The sequence below is a fragment of the Bidens hawaiensis genome, unplaced genomic scaffold, assembly GCF_021521415.1.
Source record: "Bidens hawaiensis isolate Kalapana, Puna unplaced genomic scaffold, B.hawaiensis_p1.1 tig00039978_1, whole genome shotgun sequence".
Taxonomy (NCBI): domain Eukaryota; kingdom Viridiplantae; phylum Streptophyta; class Magnoliopsida; order Asterales; family Asteraceae; genus Bidens; species Bidens hawaiensis.
In genome coordinates this window covers 108,396-128,377 of record NW_027505634.1, presented here as the reverse complement: position 1 = coordinate 128,377, position 19,982 = coordinate 108,396, and the positions used below count along the sequence as shown (strand labels likewise).

At 33.8% G+C, this 19,982-nt stretch overlaps 3 protein-coding genes across 5 annotated transcripts; 2 read left to right on the top strand and 1 right to left on the bottom strand.

The window, feature by feature from the left end:
* The first annotated feature begins 3,977 nt into the window (after positions 1-3,977).
* LOC143614391 (uncharacterized) lies at positions 3,978-5,153 on the top strand. The gene is made up of 4 exons (XM_077087843.1): positions 3,978-4,240; positions 4,553-4,663; positions 4,742-4,822; positions 4,980-5,153. The coding sequence occupies exons 1-4, from the start codon at positions 4,043-4,045 to the stop codon at positions 5,052-5,054; spliced, it is 465 nt and encodes a 154-aa protein (XP_076943958.1). The 5' UTR covers positions 3,978-4,042; the 3' UTR covers positions 5,055-5,153.
* A 53-nt stretch (positions 5,154-5,206) lies between these two features.
* On the bottom strand, positions 5,207-12,200 carry LOC143614389 (protein GLUTELIN PRECURSOR ACCUMULATION 3-like). 3 transcript variants are annotated; one of them, XM_077087841.1, is made up of 16 exons: positions 12,083-12,200; positions 11,900-11,997; positions 9,463-9,601; positions 9,343-9,371; positions 9,153-9,249; positions 9,008-9,063; positions 8,804-8,911; positions 8,388-8,444; positions 7,548-7,639; positions 7,353-7,437; positions 7,096-7,248; positions 6,706-6,803; positions 6,445-6,609; positions 6,254-6,366; positions 5,463-5,553; positions 5,207-5,327 (listed from the first exon to the last, which is right to left on the bottom strand). In XM_077087841.1, the coding sequence occupies exons 1-16, from the start codon at positions 12,142-12,144 to the stop codon at positions 5,268-5,270; spliced, it is 1,503 nt and encodes a 500-aa protein (XP_076943956.1). In that variant the 5' UTR covers positions 12,145-12,200; the 3' UTR covers positions 5,207-5,267. The 3 variants fall into 3 exon arrangements, with proteins under 3 accessions (XP_076943956.1, XP_076943955.1, XP_076943957.1); XM_077087840.1 differs by having other exon boundaries at positions 6,254-6,609; XM_077087842.1 differs by lacking the exons at positions 9,343-9,371; positions 9,463-9,601 and having other exon boundaries at positions 6,254-6,609.
* A 5,024-nt stretch (positions 12,201-17,224) lies between these two features.
* LOC143614384 (uncharacterized) lies at positions 17,225-19,982 on the top strand. Its single transcript, XM_077087838.1, has 4 exons — positions 17,225-17,337; positions 18,244-18,635; positions 19,134-19,419; positions 19,489-19,982. The coding sequence occupies exons 1-4, from the start codon at positions 17,230-17,232 to the stop codon at positions 19,909-19,911; spliced, it is 1,209 nt and encodes a 402-aa protein (XP_076943953.1). The 5' UTR covers positions 17,225-17,229; the 3' UTR covers positions 19,912-19,982.

The window sequence follows — 19,982 nt, the reverse complement described above, 5'->3', positions numbered from 1 at the left end:
AAGTTCTACATCTTAACCCGAAACCCAACACAAATCTCTCACGGTTTTTTCAGATTGGGTTAATCGGGTTTCTAGTATCCTATAAAATGAAACAAAAAACAAAAAAAATTAAAAAACTTCAATGCTAAAATTAAAACAGTATTTTCTTCTTTGCTCGTAAGGCAAATAATCAAGTAATAAACCAACATAACTTGATAAAGTCCTAAAACAATTCAAAAAAAGAGTAAAACTAAGTAATTAACTTGAATCATAATCGTCTTCAATCAGACGTGATTTGGTTGTTCAATTATGGTTGCTGTTAGTAAAACGGAAAACATAAATTAACAATAAACAATCGATTTATAATAGTTTGAATGACAACAGTTGATTAGGCTTAGATTCTGATAACTTTAGTGATTAATACTAAGTCTATTATACCTAAAAATATATTTAATTTCAAAACTAAAAGTTTATTCGGGTTGACCCGAAACTTATAAATCAAACCCTAGAACCAACCCGAATTACTTCGGTTCAGGTTCGGGTTAGTCTTTTCTCGGGTTCGGGTTTTTCGGGTCGGGTTAGTTCAGGTTCGGATACGGGTTTTTTCGGGTTGGGTTTCGGGTAAAAGTGGCAGCCTAGGTCTATTGGGCTATGGTTTGGGTTTTGAATTTTTGTTTATAAAAATTGGTTTAAATGAATTCTTAAATTAAGTTTAAATATGAATAATACATATTTTTCACACACACACATATATATATATATATATTTCACACACACACGAAAAATGGTTTTTTTTATTTGGAGTAAATAATTAAATTTATAAATAGGTCTATTGGGTTATGGTCTGGGTTTTGAAAACTTTTTTTTATAAAAGTTGGTTTAAATGAATTTGTGAATTAAGTTTAAATATTAAAAATACATATTTTTCACACACAAACATATATGTGTGTGTATTGGGTTGGGTCGTTGCCCTCCCCACCACCCTCAGAGCCGCCCTAGGGTTAAAATTTATAGTTTCTCTCTTTTTTAACAATAACTCACACATCTATCTACTTTCTATTCTAAACCAGGCCAAGAGAACAATTTATAAGGTACTATGATTTGAACTCTTATCTTCTCTCCAAAAGACAAAAGTCTTTACCACCAACAAATCCAACACTAGAATGGTTCAATAGTTTCTCTTTCAACTGTAACGTTGTGTTCTTGAGTTCCACTTAAGGAAAAGAAATAGACGGAAAGATAGAGTTAGGTGTGTTCCCAAGTTTTTTTTGGATCGCAAAAAATGGAAAGTTGAAAATTTGTGTTCTCAAGTTTCATTTACGTTGTGATCCTGAGTATCATTTAGGGAAAGAAAGGAAAGGAAAAGGTAGGAAAGAAAATATTGGTTGTATTTCCGAGTTTCATTAAAGGATGGAACGGGAAAGAAATAGGAAAATGTGTGTTCCCGAGTTTCAATAAAGGAAAGAAACTTATTTTTAGACTCAAGCTCGTTTAGGCTCAAACTTGATTCGATTCGATCTTTTAGTAAATTGATCTCAAGTGACTTTACGAGTGCTGTACTCATTTCCACCCTTAGTCCCTTTAAATGTTTGATGATGCACACTAGATTATATTTTTAAATAAGCATATACAAGCAAAGTAGATAACATTTTAAGAATAAACATCAAGATCCATTTTTAGCAAAATTATCTAATATGAAGAATTTACAAGATAAGAAGAATTATCTTGACTTACAATGACAAAATCATTTTAAGCAAGCTTTTTGATGATATTTATTTTAATGATGATTGTCACCACCTTTTTTTTTGTCATCATTTTTTCTATTGTCAAATCTCAATAAAAGGGTGTGTGTTAGGCACACATTTAAATCCTTTTATGTATATTTTGTGTTGCTTGTTTAAATTGTCAACAAAGAAGCCGCCTTTGGAGACCTTATTTAAATCAGTCCTTCAACAAAACATCTTTATTTGGTATAGAAAACGAAAGAACGGAATAGGGTCGTGTATGAAATTACAAGAAATTGATCTGGAATCGAAAAATTGAACAGGAAAAGCAAACGGTTTGGTTTTATGCTTTTATAAAAACCCAACCGAAATTATTTTTTTTAGTTTTAAGTGATTTACAAAAATTTAATAAGCAAGCAACTCAAAATCATAGCACATATGTATAACACTCAATTAGTTATTAATTAACAAAATAATTTAGACCAAATTTATTATTTTGGGCCAAAAAATATTTTCCAGCCCAACATTTTCATACTCAAATGCCATAACCAAATAAAAGAAACCGGAAAAAAAAAATCAAGACTGAACGGTTCGAAGTTTTAGTTTTTGGTCTGATTTTAACCCAAACCGAATTGTGCACACCCTCAAATGAAATGACCAAACAAATTTGAAAATAAAAATATTCCTTTTCAATAATTTTTAAAAGTCGAGGTCCAATTAATCCCAAACATCCTACGTTAACGTCTCGCGTTCATCATGTGAGGTAAATTGTATACTCGTTAAGCATCGTTACACGCTTGATAGATAACTAAAATATTTTTGTTAAACATGCATAAAAAAAATTTACTTCCGACAATATATATGAAATGTAGCAACAAGCAAAATGTATGCAGTTTTAGGAAACCAGAAGCATAATAAATAGAAAACTAAATGAAGTGGAAGTTAACAACCTTGCTCGTGCTTTAAGCAACAGTTGGTTTGGTGATTGCATATTGATGGAGGTGCCCAATCTTATTGGGCCGTCACAATAGTCCATTAGGTGGATTGCAAAGCAACACATTAATTTACAAGTAATATTGAATTTTTTTTTATATATAGACATAATGTAACAAATGTATTTTAGGTGATTGCAAATAAAAATAGTGACCCAAAAAAAAGCCTTTTAATAGATAGGTAGCTGATGGTTACGTTCTTAGACACTTAATGAAGACTTAAAAGTTGCTTTATTATTATTATATAATCATTTTGAACTTTGGTGCCGCAAAGTCCCCTGTTGAGTCACTTTGCGGCACCTTATTGGTGGTATTTTTTTCATATTTTTGTTTTGTTTCTTTTAGTTCAAGTCCATAGCGTACGTAACAAAAATCGATAAAATTTTGATTTTGTTTTGTTTTAGTTATGGTATCGAAAAAAACGTTACGAAAGCCGACTAGATTCGTGTAAACTCACAGCATTTTGTTTTAGTTCTAGTACCGTACGAACGTAACGAAAACCAACAGAATATTGATTTTTTTAGTTCTGGTATCATAATGAACGTGACGAAAACCGATTGAATTCGCGTAGATTAGTCGTCTCAACACTTGGGATCGATAACGGTTGGGTTTTACTGGCCGACTCCACCCCATTGGTCTACGTCGAGATTATTATTTCTTTTGTTTTAGTTGTAGTACAATAACACACGTAACCGAAACCTATCGAATTCGTGTCAACTTACCATCTCAATGCGTGGCAAAATACTAGTTATAACACAAACACCATGCTTGAATTCGAAGTTCACACTTGACTAACGTCGGAAACAAGCATTTGAGAACTTTATACCGATCATCTTGAATGGGTAATAGGTTATTACTTGTTAACGAGAGTAGCAACTTTGACTCGTTTACTTCAGAAAGTTGATACACGTTTTTCGAACATACATCTAAGGTTGTACTAGTAAAACTTAAAAGCATGCTTAAGATAAAGCGAGCCAATGGACATAAAGAACCACTAGTAACCCACAATGTATATAAATGGCTAAGATCTATCCTTCGCGCCAATATACTTAACCTATCTAACTCTACAACCCGTCTATTTTGCAACTTCATTAGCGCTATCAGTCCCGTCCATTTTGCCACAAATACGGCTAATGCTATCGGACCCGTCCATTTTACCACATACGGAAATAATGTTTTTTTTTCTTAAATTGTATTGCTTCTCCTTTGTTTACATTAAAAGCAAGATGAGAGAGTTTTAAAGCAAAAGCAAAACCAAAAAGGACACATACAAAAGGAAAGGCATGCAACAAACATAGAAACCCAAATAGTAGTATTAAACAAGAAAGTTTAGGTGCAAAAGCCAAAATGAAGAACTTAGCAACAATGGGAAGCGGTGCATCGGTTGAAGAACACGATGAGGACAAGGTTACAAAAAGCGCGTTTGCGTCATTTCAGGCGCGAGAAGAAGAGATTGAGAAAAAGAAGATGATGGTCAAGGAGAAAGTTGAGTTGAAACTAGGCCGAGCTGAAGAAGAAACCCGACGTCTCGCCCAAGTTTGGGAAGTAAGCCTCCCACCAAAACTAAGTAGAAAACATACTTCGGTTTTTTGTTGTAAACAAACGTACTTCTGAAAAAACACAACATTTTGCAAGAATAAGCGGTTTTCAAACACCACACTAGATGTTTCTGTGTTTGACCTCAAAAGGCGTAGATTACGTTTATTTTTAAACGCGTTATTGGGTTTTCAGACACCACACTAGAGGGTCAACTTGTAACACAAAATGAAGTCGATATCGGTACTGTTGTTAACTCACAAATATGAAACAGAATTTATTTAAGATATTTTGTTATATTTGTGTACAAACATATTTCAGGAGCTTGAAGTTTTGACAGACCCGATGAGGAAAGAAATAGCAGCGGTTAGAAAAAAGATAGATGTGGCTAACCGTGAGGTGAGATCGCTCGTACAAAGCTGCCAAAAGAAGGTACAATCCTCTGCCCGCTCGCCCGCCAACCCTAGTGTTGATCGATAATAAAATATATAAATAAAAACATGAAAACAGGAGAAAGAGTATAAAGAAACATTCGAGGCTTTCCAACAAAAGAACAATGAAAAGAATCAACTAACTGCCACTTTATTGGAGGTAAATAAAGTAACAATTTTCTTTTCGGCTTGTAATTTTTTTAATAAACAATGCAGTAAATTCTTAATACAATATTTTTAATTTGAGAATTCATCATAAACTTCTTGTTTACATTTCAAATTCATTTCACAACCACTATAATTTTACATTATTTCAGTTGGTTAAAGAAAGTGAAAATGCAAGGATGAAGAAACTAGAAGAACTCAGCAAGCATATAGATCCTTCTTGCTAACTCCATCATTTGTGATTATATAATCATTATACCTTATCTGGACCTATTTACCTCATTTATCTTGTTTAATAATATGTAAAACCTTTTGTGTTTTGTGTTGACATATTTCATGTTCTTCTCATAAATGACTTGACTTGTAATTTGAAATATATATATATATTTGCATACCTCGTGTAATCCATTTTCTTCCGCAAGATTCTTTTACAAACGCCATTAATCCAATGGAAGCTGTTTATACTCGGCCAATAAACTGGGGATATCACTCATGCGTAGCTGAAATAAGATGAGTTGAAAACCAATATTATCCATAATAATTAAGAAAGGAATTAGCATAATTTGATTTCACTAGTAACACGGTGGATGTCAGCAAGTACCATTTACCCTAGCATAGTTATATATTAGTTTTACCTGAGAAGCATTTGTAATATGATAAAGCCGAAATGAATCTTTATTTTCGAAGCCAGATTCGATAGACTGTAAATGAGATCCAACATTTGCCCTACCATTATTAAAGATTCACTTAAATATTAAAATATATAGAAAGTACATACCTAGGCCTGTAAAAGAGCTGAACTATTTGTGAACCGTTTGACAAAAAGTTCATCTATTTTAATAAACGAACGAACATGAATGCATGTCTCATTCTTTCATTTATGTTCATGAGCGTTCATTCATTTAAACTCGTTTATGTAATGTAAGTTCAATATACTCGTATATATTTTAGGTCCATTACAACTTAATATAGTTTTAATAACTTTTTAGGTCGAACGCATTACTGTTCACATTTACTTTTTAATCGGTTTTAATTCACTTATGTTCGTTTTATCTATGTTCAGTTATGTTCGTTTATACTGTTAACCAACGAACATGAACATGTTCATTTTCTTAACGAACTAACAGAAAAAAGAAAACCTCATTTGTTTAACTGTTCGTGTTCGATCAGTTGTTCGCTAAAGTCAAACGAACGAACACAAACATGCTCCGGTTGGTGTTCATTCGGTTCGGTTACAACAGACCAACAAACAGCACAAAGATTGCTTTAGAATTTTGAATGCATAATACTTCCTACATCATTTAGCAAAGAAATCATATTATTCATTCAGATAATATTATCTTTGTAACCCTAAGAATTGTTTTTTGACATAATGTGCTTTTGGTGAACAAACCAACCCGTCTTCTGACCCACCCATTTTACTTACAAGTGATGGCGAGATATCAGGCGTTGGTAGTCACGCAGTAATACCGAGAGCTCCTTCAAACGTAATGATTTCGGGGTAGAACTTCGCCAATGCTCACGAAGTGTATGAGCTGCCTGCATTATAATAATAGCACATTTTAGTTGCATGACATAGTTTTGGCATGTGTGTATTGACTGGTAAACGTGTTTGACCTCTTTGTTAGTAAATGTTGTATTTCCAATGATCCTTGATGCTAGTTCAAGAAACTCTTTATCTTCATATTCATGAATAGTTTGACGACTATCATTAGTAAATGAAACCGCAATATTTAATCTTTTTTGCAGCTCTGAGATCGCTGAACCGTCCATCTGGTTTTCCTGAAAGTACAATAAAAAGAGAAACTTTCATGAGATCTTTTATCTCTAACAGGTCAAACTGATCAAAAAATTGAAGGGTGACCAATATAATAATACCTTTGTTTTGGATCTGAAGCCACCTGGCATAGATAAATTATTTCTTTCATTAACTGCTTCTGATGAAGTTGCAGACAATCGTTTTGTAATCGGATCATCTAAAAGTTAGAATGAAACCCATCTTAAGCGCTTTCACATAGGATAGCAGGGTCAAAACGGGTGATTTGAACAAAATGTTTATTGAGGTTTAAATTTTTATGAATTATAAAACATTGAAGTTAACATTCAATCCATTTGGCCCGTTGGAGATGGAAAATAACCTCGGTTTGACCCGTTTACTTATTAACGGGTCGAAATTGCCCCTCTACATATATCGACCGTATAACGTATTAAAATGATCTTTGAAAACTTGGACGTATGTGATCAGATTCAAATAAAAAGAATCAATACCTTCTGGAACTAACCACCATAAATCACCATGTGTCACCTTGCCATCAAAGCCACCAAATAACAGATAACGGGAGCCAATAGATTTCATGGTGTGGTAAGCACGAGCAGGAGGAGCTTCAATGTTAGTTGCGAGACGTTTCCACTGCACAGACACTGATAATAAAAAGATAAAACAACAAGGAATGTAAATAATAGAGTTTGCAAGTTAATAAAGTTTGAAAAGAAAATATGCAAAGAATCTAAAGTGAAACACTCACCCCTGTCTAAAACAACACAATCATTAAAATAAACGTCATAGCGACTCAGCCAACCACTCGTTCCATGGCCACCAAACATGAGAAGCTGAAAAGTATACAATTTATTAGTACCATATTAACAAAATTAGAAAATGAACATGTGTGTGTGTCAATATGCAGCCAAAACATTGACTAGAGGACGAAAGCATGACTAACATAGTGGCCCCCAGAAGTAACAGTATGACCACAACGAGCAGATGGAGCTTGACCAGGAAGCTTCAATAGGGTCCATCCAGGAGCTTCAGTGTCTTCCTTACACAAGAAATTCAGTGAGAAAATATTTTAGGTAGTTAAAAGACGTCAGAAAACATAATAAAAAAATTCTCTTTACACTCCAGCCTACAGTTCATTCCCGTCCTTAGCTTGCTGAGGAACATCAGACTAGTTATATAATTATCATACTAACGGGTATCCAAGTGTAATATTATGCTCTATATGTAGAGCCTTTATCTACTACACACTATGCAGTACAATTCCTGGTTTATCTTGGTGTCAGAGCCAAGTTCCTTTCTAACCCTTAGACGTTGCCACCTAGAAGAAACAACTTGCTGTGATACCAAGATAAACCACTGTATTGTATAATAATTGTGTGTATAATAGGGTAACATAAGAGGCTCTATAGATAGAGAATAATGTTACACTTGGAAACCTTCTAGATATGATAAATATATAACTAGTCTAATAAACAACTAATAATCAACCTGAATTTTTGTTCTCTTTGACTTGAAGGGGATAACAGAGCCTACCATGGACTAATACTTTGGTTTTCAGATCAATTTCCTTGTGCTCATAACATAAATTTGTAGCACGGAATTGAGTATAGGTGTAACCGCCAATTGAGTCTTAAATGTTAGCTTAAGCATTCATGCTTACAATTTAATAGGTGTGCATGTGTATGTGTGTGTGTGTAAATAAAACTTGCTTCAGAATCTAATCAATCAATTATTCAATTTCTTATATTAAACGTAACAGCTTTTCAAAATGATAATAGCATACCTTCTTCGACGAGACCCTTCAACGCCCATAAATCACCCATGATTGGCCCTCCACCTCCTGTGAACATTGACATGATCATCTAATAAATGAATATCATATTAAAAAAGAGATAAATGCATCCACCTATATGATATATCTGACTTTTAAAGTTCAGATTTCCCCTTTGTGGCCTAAATTACATATTTTAAACTTTTAACATGGTGTACCTTAGATTTTGACTTCACTTGTGTGATCCCAAGAACACTCTTGAGTTTAAAGAAATGAAAAAAGGAGAGAAGAAAAGGAATATTTCTTTTTATTTGTGCTTTTGTGTTGAAAAGAACCAATGTATATTGCTTTTAAAAAATCATGTTAGAGACAAAAAGAAGCTGACAGCTTTGCATTATGCCCTTCCAACATAAATAATTATAACTCACCTCTTCCACCATATACAAGCAGCCGTTTCTCAACCATAGTGGCTGTATGACCACACCTTGGTGGTGGCAATGTTCCTGTAACCACCAACTCGGTCCACTCCAATGACACTGTTTAAAAGCAAAAATAATATGAATATATAAGAATCACATTAATAACACGTAACTACAAGAAAAATGATAACATTTCAAAGGCAAAGTCTTTACTTGTATCCAAGACAAATACATCAGACAACCACTTTTTACCATCCCATCCGCCATACCTATAGTTAACCATTTGAATTTCATTTATCTTATCATATAGCATAAACCAAAGAAGATATTAAAGAAAATAATGTGAAACAGTTCTGACATTACTATTTTTTGATTCCCAATAGCTGAAGCAGCTGCAAAATCTCTTGGTGAAGGCAAATCACCAAAACTTGTAAGCTCAGACCATTGCCATATATCTAAAAATATAAACACATGCCAACAAAATACTCATCAATAGATTTAAAAATTGTAGTTATTGAGTAAAAGGTTTTATAGTTGAAGGTCTTCACCAGTATCCAGGACCCAAAAGTCTCCCAACCTGCAGGTTGAGTATCTTTTATGAGTGTCTTTTTTTTTCATTTTGTAAATATCTAAAAGAAACTATTAATTAAAGTTTGAAAATAAACAACCTTTTGGTACCAAGTCTCCCACCAAAAACAAACATATGACAGTCGATTGCAATGGCAATATGAAATGCTCGAGGGCTGGGAGCCGTTTGCCCTTCTGAACCACTACCGGTGCATTCAGGTTGAAACCATAACTTATTATCTACAAAGTTTATGAATAATAAATTTGTAACAGGAATCACTATGATTTGATGAATTTTGTAACTCAATTCTACACAGTACACACAACAGTAATTTTTAGAATAATATGTGACTATTTATGCTCTAATATTACGATAAGAGTAGTAATAGTGAGTTAGCTTCACCAAAGAGATCTCACTAATGGAAAGCATCATAGCAGCATATAAAGGCACATTAATAGCAAACTTGTAACTTCAAAACCAAAATTAAGGCATTATGTAATGGATAATAAAATATCAACATGCTAATTAGGGCTATTCACGAGCCGAGCCAGGGTAAGCTCAGACTCGACTCGAATTTAAACGGAGCTAGTTCAGCTCGGCTCAGTTCAGTTATAAAACTGAGCTGAAAAATTGAGCTTGAGCTCGGCTCGGTTTGGCTCAGTTTTGAAAAAGGAAATTTAATAAACATTAAAGCACATCCGAAATTCCGAACAAGCCCATTACAACAGCAAGTTCAACATAAAACAAATAGAAATGTTACAACTTACAAGAGCAATGTGTTGGAAAACTAAGTTCAACCAAATACAATGTAAGTTCCACATAAAACATAACAACTTCAAATAAAGTTCAACTGATTGAAAAATAAGTTCATAATATATAATAAATATTAATATATAAAAAATAAAATAAAAGTAAAATAATTCTAGCCAAACCAAGCCGAGCTAACGAGCAAGCCACCCTTAGCTTGAACTCTGCTCAGCTTGGTTTCAATCTGAGCCCATTCAGGCAAGTTTTTCCCGCGAACTTCGAGATTCGGCTCGGTTGCTTCAAGCTTTTTGGACAGCCTCATGCTAATTGACCCCCTTAGCTATATTTTGGCAGGTATTAACAATAAACATCAGAATTTAAGCAATATTAATGAGTCAATTACTCGATTTGTTTCACAGTTGTAACTTTTTGTTGTGGATCTAACAGTAAGTCAGTAATACATACAGACTACTTCCTACTTACAGTAACAAATTAAAAATCAGCATCATAATATTGTGAACTCGAAAACTAAAAACTAATAAGCTGATATCATCTCAAAGTTAGGTTAACTGATAACAGTTTAAAGTGTTTGTTGTGGATCTAACAGCAATGCATACAACCTACTTCCTACTTACAGTAACATATTCAAAATAAGCATGATAATAATCGCGAACTCAAGAATTGAAGACTAATAGACTGATATTATCTCAAAGTTAGGTTAACTGATAACAGTTTTAACCTGTTTGTTGAGGATCTAACAGCAATACATATAAGCTGCTTCCTACTTACACTAATATGATCACAAACTCAAAAGGTAAAACCTAATAGACTGATATTATCTCAAAGTTAGGTTAACTGATCACAGTTTTAACCTGTTTGTTGTGGATTTAATAGCAATACACACAGACTACTTCCTACTTACACTAACAAATCGATAATCAGCATAATAACAATCACAAACTCAATAATATAAAACCTAATAAACCGACTTCATTTCAAAACTAGGTTAACTGTAGCAGCTTTTAACTGTTTGTTGTGCATCTAACAGCAATACATACAGACTATTTCCTACTTACAGTAACAAATCGATAATCAGCATAATTTCAATCACAAACTCAAAAATATAAAACCTAATAAACTAATATCATCTCAAAACTAGGTTCACTGATAATAAATGATAATAAGATCATTAATGCTTCCTACTTACACTAACAAATTAAAAATCATCATAAACACAAACACAAACACAAAAACTAAAACCTAATAAGCCCATAACATCTCAAAATCAGGTTAACTGACAATAACTAATAATAACACCAATAATAATCAAGCAAACTGATACCGATGTCATATACAGAGATGTCACTGAGATATTAGGTTATCAGTTGTAACTGTTTGTTGTGGATCTAGCACCAATACACACAGACTACTTCCTACTTACACTAACAAATTGATAATCAGCATAAGCTGAAACCTAACAAACTGATATCATCTCAAAACTAGGTTAACTGATAACAACTGTTAACTGATAATAACTAATAATAAGATCAATATTGCTTCCTACTTCCGGTAACAGATTAATAGCTAATAATCATCATAATAACAATCAAAACTCAAAAACTAAAACCTAATAAACCGATATCATCTCAAAGCTAGGTTAACTGATAATAACTAATAATAATATCAATAATAATGCTTCCTACTTACAGTAACAGATTGATAATCAGCATAATAACAGTCACAACTCACAACTAATAATAGCATCAATAATAATCGAATAAACTGATTACCGATATCATATACAGACACGTCATTGAGAAACTTCTTATCAACGAGTCCACCAAACACGACGATCTTTGACTTTCCGACGTTGACCGCCGTGTGACCGCTGCAATTGTGATGTTAATTGCACGAATCGTTAACCGGATTTAGTTTAATTGAGACAGGAAACGGTTAGGTTATTATTATTATACCTTCGAGGTTGAGGAATAGGTCCAGTGAAATCGGAAGGTGAAGCTCGAACCCAGTAATGCATTGTTGTGTGTAATTGGAGGTGCGAAATTGGTCACGGATCGAAGCTTTATACTTAATTAAATGACTAGTGTTTTTTCCGGCGCGGGGACTGAACTCACATGAGATAATACCCGGGTAAAACCTAATAGTTGTCGGTAGCAAGTTGAGGCGGTAATTCGATGTGGATGTGAATATGTGTTATTGTACCGGAATTAGAACCAAAATAAAAACAAATTAATAAAATTTGAGGTGGACCAATAGGGTCAGTCAGCCGGTAAAACTCGGGCGTTGGTAAAACCAGACCGTTGTCGATCTCGGATATTGAGACGGTGAGTCTACGCAAATTCGGTTGGTTCTATCATGTTCATTGCAGTTCCTGAACTAAAACAAAAAACAAAACAAGATCGACATATCAACATTATGTCGGTTTTCGTTACGTTTGTTACGGTACTGAAACTAAACAGTACGTGTTGAGTCTACTCGAATTCGGTTGGTTTCCGTCACGTTCGTTACGGTACCGGAATTAAAACAAAACAAAAAACAAATTGACATTCGACTGATTCTCGTTACGTTTGTTACGAATCAAAACTAAAACAAACCAAAAAGGACCAATGAGAGGCCGCAAAGTGACCCATTCGAGACTTTGCGACACCAAACTTCTTTATTGTATTGTATAGTAATAGTGAAACCGAAACAGAAACCGAAGCCAAAGAATTACGAATTTTGTCATCTAAACGTAGCTGGTTTTATGGATTCGGGTGATTTAAAAAGTTAATTTGTAGGCACTCGAAATGGATATGGAAATATGTTGTTCGGATCAGTCTGTGTATCAGGAGTGCGGAATCCAACTCGGATCTCTGATCGTTTTGGTTGTGGTGTATGAAGTGTGTGTAGAGAAAGAATTTAATAAATGTTATTGCGGCCATTGATATTAGCCTTGCATTACTTTCAATTGATGTTCTTTAAAATGCGACTTAATGCGCTTTTTGTCATTATGACTAATGATCTTGAAATCCTCCATTAAGTGCATGCATGTGACTAACACATGATGGCCATTTTGGTCTTTTAACGTGCCTCTGCAACCATGTTCATTCCATATACCAGTGACAGGAATGAAATGAAGGCATGATTACATGAAATGAAAGTATCAATCAATGAAATGGAAGTATAAAGTATGGATGAGCATATGGTACCGGCTATCGAGCCAACCATTTTCGATACCCTGATACCAAGTTTTTGGGAAATTCGGATCAGGGGCCCGCTTCATCGCTAATATAATCCATGAAACGAAGAGATAAAAGTTAGAAATATATAAAATATCAATGGTTCGGTTAACTTTGGTTAGCCGATGGTACATAAAAAAAGTGACACCAGTTTTTTGTTTAATTCGGTTTTTGGTTAATTTCATTTTGTTTTCATTGATTTTTGGTAACGATTATGTTATTGCTCAATCACTCCTGATTAATAGTTTATAATGGTTAACCCTTAGTGAGGGGTTATGATGAGGTTAACTCTAAGACTAGTTGTTAATCGGTTTAAATTTAAGCTTTTAAATTAACAGTATTCATTTGAAGTTTGAGTTTTCGTGTAAGGGTCTATTTGGTATTATGGTTCTTAATATTTTATCTGCTACGCTTTCGACAAACTCTGATGTACTAATAAATGCATATCTTAATGTTGGAAAGCTATAGATGTATTTACTAAGTGATAAATTTTGTTGTTAAAGAAATGAATGCATGAATACACGATGCGAAGGTATAAATCCATGAAATGAAAGTATAAATCCACAATGAGCATATCGTACCAAATGCCAAACAATACACAACACCATTACTAATGTTCTGTAATATTGCCTGTGCCAATAAAAGGTTGCACCACTATCTATGTCTACGAAATGAAAATTTCAAAAAGACACATGATTAAAAACAGAAAATGATGAAAAAAAAAATAAGCACGTCTACGAATCTTAAGTCGTGTCATCCCATGGTGTGTGCGTACAGAATGATGGAGGCCATTGCTTACACTCATTATAAATACATATACGGTGTGTGTGTGCGAGAGAGGCCATCAATCCATCCGTCAGCAAAAGCAAACCTCATATCGGCATATTTGCTCCAGAACAATGAAATCTGTACCAAGGTTTGTCCGCCTTTATTTACGAGAGCTCTAAGTGTCGACATAGTATAATAACTTTTTATTTATTATCTAATTGGTATACTTGAGAACTTTGCTGCCACAAAGTTGGCTTTTTATGTTTTTTGTATATCTTGTAATGGTTTTGATAGTTAGCACACGCATTGCTGCTAGCCGGATGGTTTTGTTGATAGGGGAAATTGTTTCTACCGTTTTGAACTTCGTGTTTTGATTGTAGTAGTTAGGGTTCGGAAAACGATGCCTAGTTTTGAACGCTTAGATCGACATCCGTTTGATAAATTTTCGGATTTTGTGTTTTTATGAGGCGATGAGTTCGAGAGGATATTTTAGCTAGTTTGCGTTGGTTGATCATGATCTGAAAGCATTTAGTTCAAAGTAGTATTGATTACTGTAAGGAATTGATCATTGAAGGATAATGAATAAGAAATGAGAAGTGCTGTAAGTTGATACTGGTTAAGATTTGATGGATATTATATCCAGATGTAGGCTTATAATTAGATTTGAATATTTGGTAATTGATTAGTTCTTCATTTCCGCACTTATTTGCTTCTCAGTTGATCTGTTTTGTTAACTTGATCACTTTGATTTCACCGATTTTGAGGTTTTAGTTAGGGTTCCTAATCTCAATGGTAGCTTACTCTAAAGAGGTAAATTAATGGAATTATTCTTCATTTCCTTACTTATTTGCTGATTGATTGATCCGTTTTGTTAAATCGATCACTTCGATTTCGCCGTTTTTTAGGTTTTAACATCGTGTTTCAATTGGAGTACCTATAGTTTATTAATCGCTTTATCATTTCTGCGCTAATTGTTAACTCGATCACTTCGATTTCGCCAATTTTTAGGTTTTAGTTGGTCTGTTGTGTTCATTGTAGCACCTAGGTTCCTAATCTCAATGGTAATCCACTCTTGAGAGGTTAATTAATCGATTTATTCTTCATTTCCGCACTTATTGCTTCTAAATTGATCTGGTTTGTTAATTAGATCATTTCGATTTCGCCAATTTTTAGGTTTTAGTTGATCTCGTGTTTCGATTGTGGTACCTAGGGTTTTTTAAACGATTTATTTATCATGTGCACACTTTTTTGCCTCTTAATTTGTTAACTCGATTTTTGAGGTTTTATTTGATCTCGTGTTTTGATTGTAGTAGTTAGGGTTTCAGAAAATGATGCCTAGTTTTGTACGCGCAGATTGGGTTCTGTGTGATAAATTTTCTGACTGTTATTGAATCTGTTATGATTGTGTTTTGTGTGTTTCTGAGAGTCGATGTGTTCGAGAGAGGATGATTTAGTTAGTTCGTGTTTGATTGATTATCATCTGAAAGCATTTAGTTTGAAGTAGTATTGATCATTGCGTGTTAAAGGATAATGGATAAGCAAATGAGAAGTGATGTAAATTGATACCGGTTACATTTGGTGGATATTGCATGCAGACATAGGCTTAAATTAAATTTGATAGCTGTGTTGTGAATTGTGATTCTTTGTTTGCAATGGACATGAAGGATTGGTAGCATTACAACACATCCTCGAAAGTGTTTTGTAAGGTCTGAATGATTGCCTGATCACCAATACATAATTAGTGGTGATGTGGTATGTATAAAAAAGATTATGAATGATGGTTAATCATCTGGTATTCTGGTCTAAATGCCTAATAAGTTCGCCCTCAAGCCTTGATGGTGAGAGAAGTTGTGACTTGTGACCGCTAACCCTTTTTAAGATTCATATTTGAAACCTAGTTCAAAATTTAAAATTAGCATGACTTCTTTTTTGCATTTGGCTATGTTTTTGTACTTGTGGTGGATTATTCTTCAACAAGTAGATGTATTTATACTAATGTCACTGTTGAAAAGCAGTTTGATTACCTTCAAAAATTGAAAGGGAAAAGTGGAAGTAGGTATGTGGGTCACCTATCATATATTTCTGGCTTCCAATTGGGGAGATTTTTGAGTCTTTATTAAAAGATAGGCCGACTTTCAAGGTTTTTAGTTTTTACAAATATGGATTTCTCATGTAATGTAACTCTTTTTTCGTGTAAACATTCAAATCAATGAATTTTGTAATATTCCCTTTGCTCCAAGATATATCTGTAAACTACTACAGGTGGCAAGATGGGTGGGTTGGGTAACCGGTCAAAACTGTTGATTTCTAGTACTGGTTATAGTAGGTCTGGTCAGTTGGATGACCCACCACCACTTATAATTCTATAAAGTAGTAAAATGTAAAATACAAATATATACCATACCATTGTCAATTAATAATAATCTATCTTTTTTGGAAAGCGAAGGTTGTAAGCACTTGAATACCCTTGTGACTTTGTTTGACTCATTTACTTTTAGCTAAATTTTAAATGTTTAGTGTTTGACATGTTGGAGATAAAACAACCCAAAAACGACACGTTTTATGGTAAATGGGTCGAAATGATTAATGATCACCTCTACATTTTACAAGTAGCATCTGCATGTATTTTGTGTGTTGGAAATTCTCCTAAAAATGCTTACTCGAGACCTTTATTTAGTTACATAGCTCATTTGAATCGTAAAGCATGTACTTCTGTTTTCCATCTTTACTATTGTTTTATTTGCATAAAGTATTTTATATTCTGCTTGATATTCAGATAATATGTGGAACATATAAGTCAACGCATTTCACTTGTGTATATTCAATGCCAACTATATGTATAACAGTTCTTTCTTGAAATTAAATTCTTGTCAGATTTAGAAATTAGAATTGGAAAAGTAGTCTTGCTGACTAATAAAGTCAAGTCAAACCTCCTTTCATGGAATCATAGTTGTGCTATAAATATTTGAAGTTGACATGCTATAGTGTTATTGGTCATTAATGATCATCAACTAACTTCTGTTTTTTCAATTATGCATTTATGATATACAGTTCTTAATATGCTATTCTAATATATTTGCTTCAATTATATTTATCTGCAGGAACAATAGAATATCATGGAAGGCTCAACTGACAAGACAATCGACTATCTTCGGGCACGATTGCTGGCCGAAAGATCTGTCTCAAAGACAGCAAAGCAGCGAGCTAATGAGCTGGCAAAAAGGGTTAGTTATTATTATTATTATATTTTTTATTATTATTTTTTTCTTTAGTATAATGTTGGGAAACATGCATGCACTCAAACACATAGAATTACAATTTATTTCTTATACCTTTTTTCCACTTATCTTCTCAAATAATCTTTACTGCTGTGTAAAGGTGGCGTTTTCATTTCATTTACTTATAAATGGGTCGAATTTGGGTAGTGAGTATTTCAAACGGGACAAGCAAAGCCTTACTTAAAAGTAGGTCTGTATACGAACCGAAAGAACACAAACGGAACGTGTTTATGTTTGGTCATTTAACTTTAACCTAATAAACAATCGAAAACGAACAATCAAACGAGCGGGGTTTTCTTGTTAGTGTTCGTTTGTTAATATAATGGACGTCTTTGTGCTCATTTATGTTCACTCATTAAAGTATAAACAAACAGTTCATGAAACGAACAACATAGATAAACAAATACGACGGAGCTAAAGCCAAATATAAGTAAACGCGAACAATGTGTTCGACCTAAAAGTTTATTCAAACTATACTAAATGGTCATGGGCCTAAAAATATTAAATGAATATATTAATGAATGCAAAGAAAAAACTTAAAACGTAAACTAACAAACAAAAATGAACATAAACAAGTGTTCATGAACATAAATGCACGAAGTTCAACGTCTATATGGAACAAAAACCTTCTACATCACTTTAATTAAGAAGTTCGATTATTCTTGTAATAAAATCATAATTAACACATTAATGATATGTAAAAGGTTTTTAAAAATTGGTCAAAAGTGTTTATGGGTAAACCCAGCCAGTTTTGACCCATTCCTAACCCGTTTTGACTTGTCATTTCAACTGCTATGTCAATAAGATAAAATTTAAACTTATTATTAATTACACATTTTTGAACTTACAAAGGTAACGGAGTTGGAAAAGCAACTGAAATTTGTGACCCTGCAAAGAAAGAAGGCAGAGAGAGCAGCAGCAGACGTTCTTGCAATTTTAGAAAATCATGGCAAAACTGATATCTCAGAACCAAACGTTTCAAGCTCCAATGAGGAAGAAATGTCGAGTGATTTCATGGATGATAAACGTGTCGAAACCGAAGTGTTTTCAGGTCCTGAAGTTGAGTCTTCTTCAGTAAATGGTAAAAGTTTATCATGGAAAAACAGTAAAAACACATCTTCTCGTTTTCTCAATAAAAAGTACATGGATGCTTCTAGAAGAAGGCGTAACAGTTTCACATCAACCAGTTCTTCACCGAGACGTGTTGGCAAATCTTGTCGCCAGATCAGACACAGAGAACATAGGTCAGTTTTTGTTTTTTGTCTGTAGGCCTGTAAACGAACCAAACGCTCAGTGAACGGTTCGGCAGGGAGTTCGTTCATTTAATAAACGAACTAACATGAACAAAAAAATCTGTTCACAAACTTTCGTTTACATTTGATTGGTTAAATTCGATTATGTTCGTTGATATAGTTGTTTTAAATTTTATTGGCACACACTACTTGCCTACTTTTAACAACCTTTTAGGGCCAATACACTGTTCTTCAAATTACTTTTAACTTGTTTTTGCTCAGTTATGTTCAGTTATATTTGTTCGTTTATATTGTTAACGAACGAACACAAACAAGAAAACCCCGTTCGTTTCATTGTTTGTGTTCGATTGTTTTTTTCACTTAAGGTTAAACAAAAGAACACGAACATACACCATTTGTGTTTATTTGGTTCGTTTACAAGCCTATATCTCTACTTGATTTAGCGTTCATGTTCGTGTTTGAACTTTTGAAAACCTTGATAATGATCAGGTCAGGAGATGATGCGTCACAAAACAATGATGATACTAATGATCATCATGAAAACGGAGGTCAAACAAGTTCAGAAGGCATTCAAAATTCTGCTGATGTTGCAACCGAGACTTTACTAGAAAAATCTAACATGTGTAACGGACATGTTGTGCAAAATAATGGAACCAAAGGTGAAATGGAACGAGCGTTAAAACATCAAGCTCAATTCATAGCACAATACGAAGAAGAGGAAAAAGTGCAAAAAGAATGGGAAGATAAATTTAGAGAAATTAACGGGTCAATACATGTATGCTCTCTCTTTTCTTACTCATGCTTATGTGGCAATTTTGACCCGTTTACTTATGAATATTTTCAGGAAAATTTGTATGACCATGGGATCCATTCTGATGTTACTGAAGAAATAGAAGAAACTAAAGCTTCATCTTCAATGCCACCTGGCGCTACGGACAAACTTACTTCTGAAAGTCAACCAGTTGACCACGGTGAAGTTGATCCCACCTTAGGTGAAAACCCCAAAACCGACCCTGAACCGTCGCCGAGTCACACTACCAAAAATGAGCCATTAGAAAGTAAAAGTCAACCACCAGATTCAAATCTGAGCCATTCACAGGCGTTATCTTCTAAAGGTAAATCATGTGAACCCGATGTTGAAACTGAAAAAGTTCCCGATACGTTAGGTTCGGTTCTCGAGGCACTTCAACAGGCAAAACTATCATTAAAACAGAACCTTGATAAATTTTCATTATCAGAAAACGGGCTTTCGGTTACTAATTTATAGAGGTGGTGAAAAATTCCCGGTTCCTTTTAGCTCTGCTGCGCTTTTCAGATTACCAACTGATTATGAATATG

Excerpts from the sequence above, each read along its gene's own strand:
- LOC143614384 (XM_077087838.1), top strand. The coding sequence starts at position 17,230 with ATGGAAGGCTCAACTGACAAGACAATCGACTATCTTCGGGCACGATTG. Across the intron at positions 17,338-18,243 it reads CTAATGAGCTGGCAAAAAGG|GTAACGGAGTTGGAAAAGCA; the intron begins GTTAGTTATTAT and ends GAACTTACAAAG. Across the intron at positions 19,420-19,488 it reads AAATTAACGGGTCAATACAT|GAAAATTTGTATGACCATGG; the intron begins GTATGCTCTCTC and ends GAATATTTTCAG.
- LOC143614389 (XM_077087840.1), bottom strand. The coding sequence starts at position 12,144 with ATGCATTACTGGGTTCGAGCTTCACCTTCCGATTTCACTGGACCTATT. Across the intron at positions 9,064-9,152 it reads GGGAATCAAAAAATAGTAAT|GTATGGCGGATGGGATGGTA; the intron begins GTCAGAACTGTT and ends GGTTAACTATAG. Across the intron at positions 7,640-8,387 it reads GAAGGGTCTCGTCGAAGAAG|ACACTGAAGCTCCTGGATGG; the intron begins GTATGCTATTAT and ends TGTGTAAGGAAG.
- LOC143614391 (XM_077087843.1), top strand. The coding sequence starts at position 4,043 with ATGAAGAACTTAGCAACAATGGGAAGCGGTGCATCGGTTGAAGAACAC. Across the intron at positions 4,241-4,552 it reads GTCTCGCCCAAGTTTGGGAA|GAGCTTGAAGTTTTGACAGA; the intron begins GTAAGCCTCCCA and ends AACATATTTCAG. Across the intron at positions 4,823-4,979 it reads TAACTGCCACTTTATTGGAG|TTGGTTAAAGAAAGTGAAAA; the intron begins GTAAATAAAGTA and ends ACATTATTTCAG.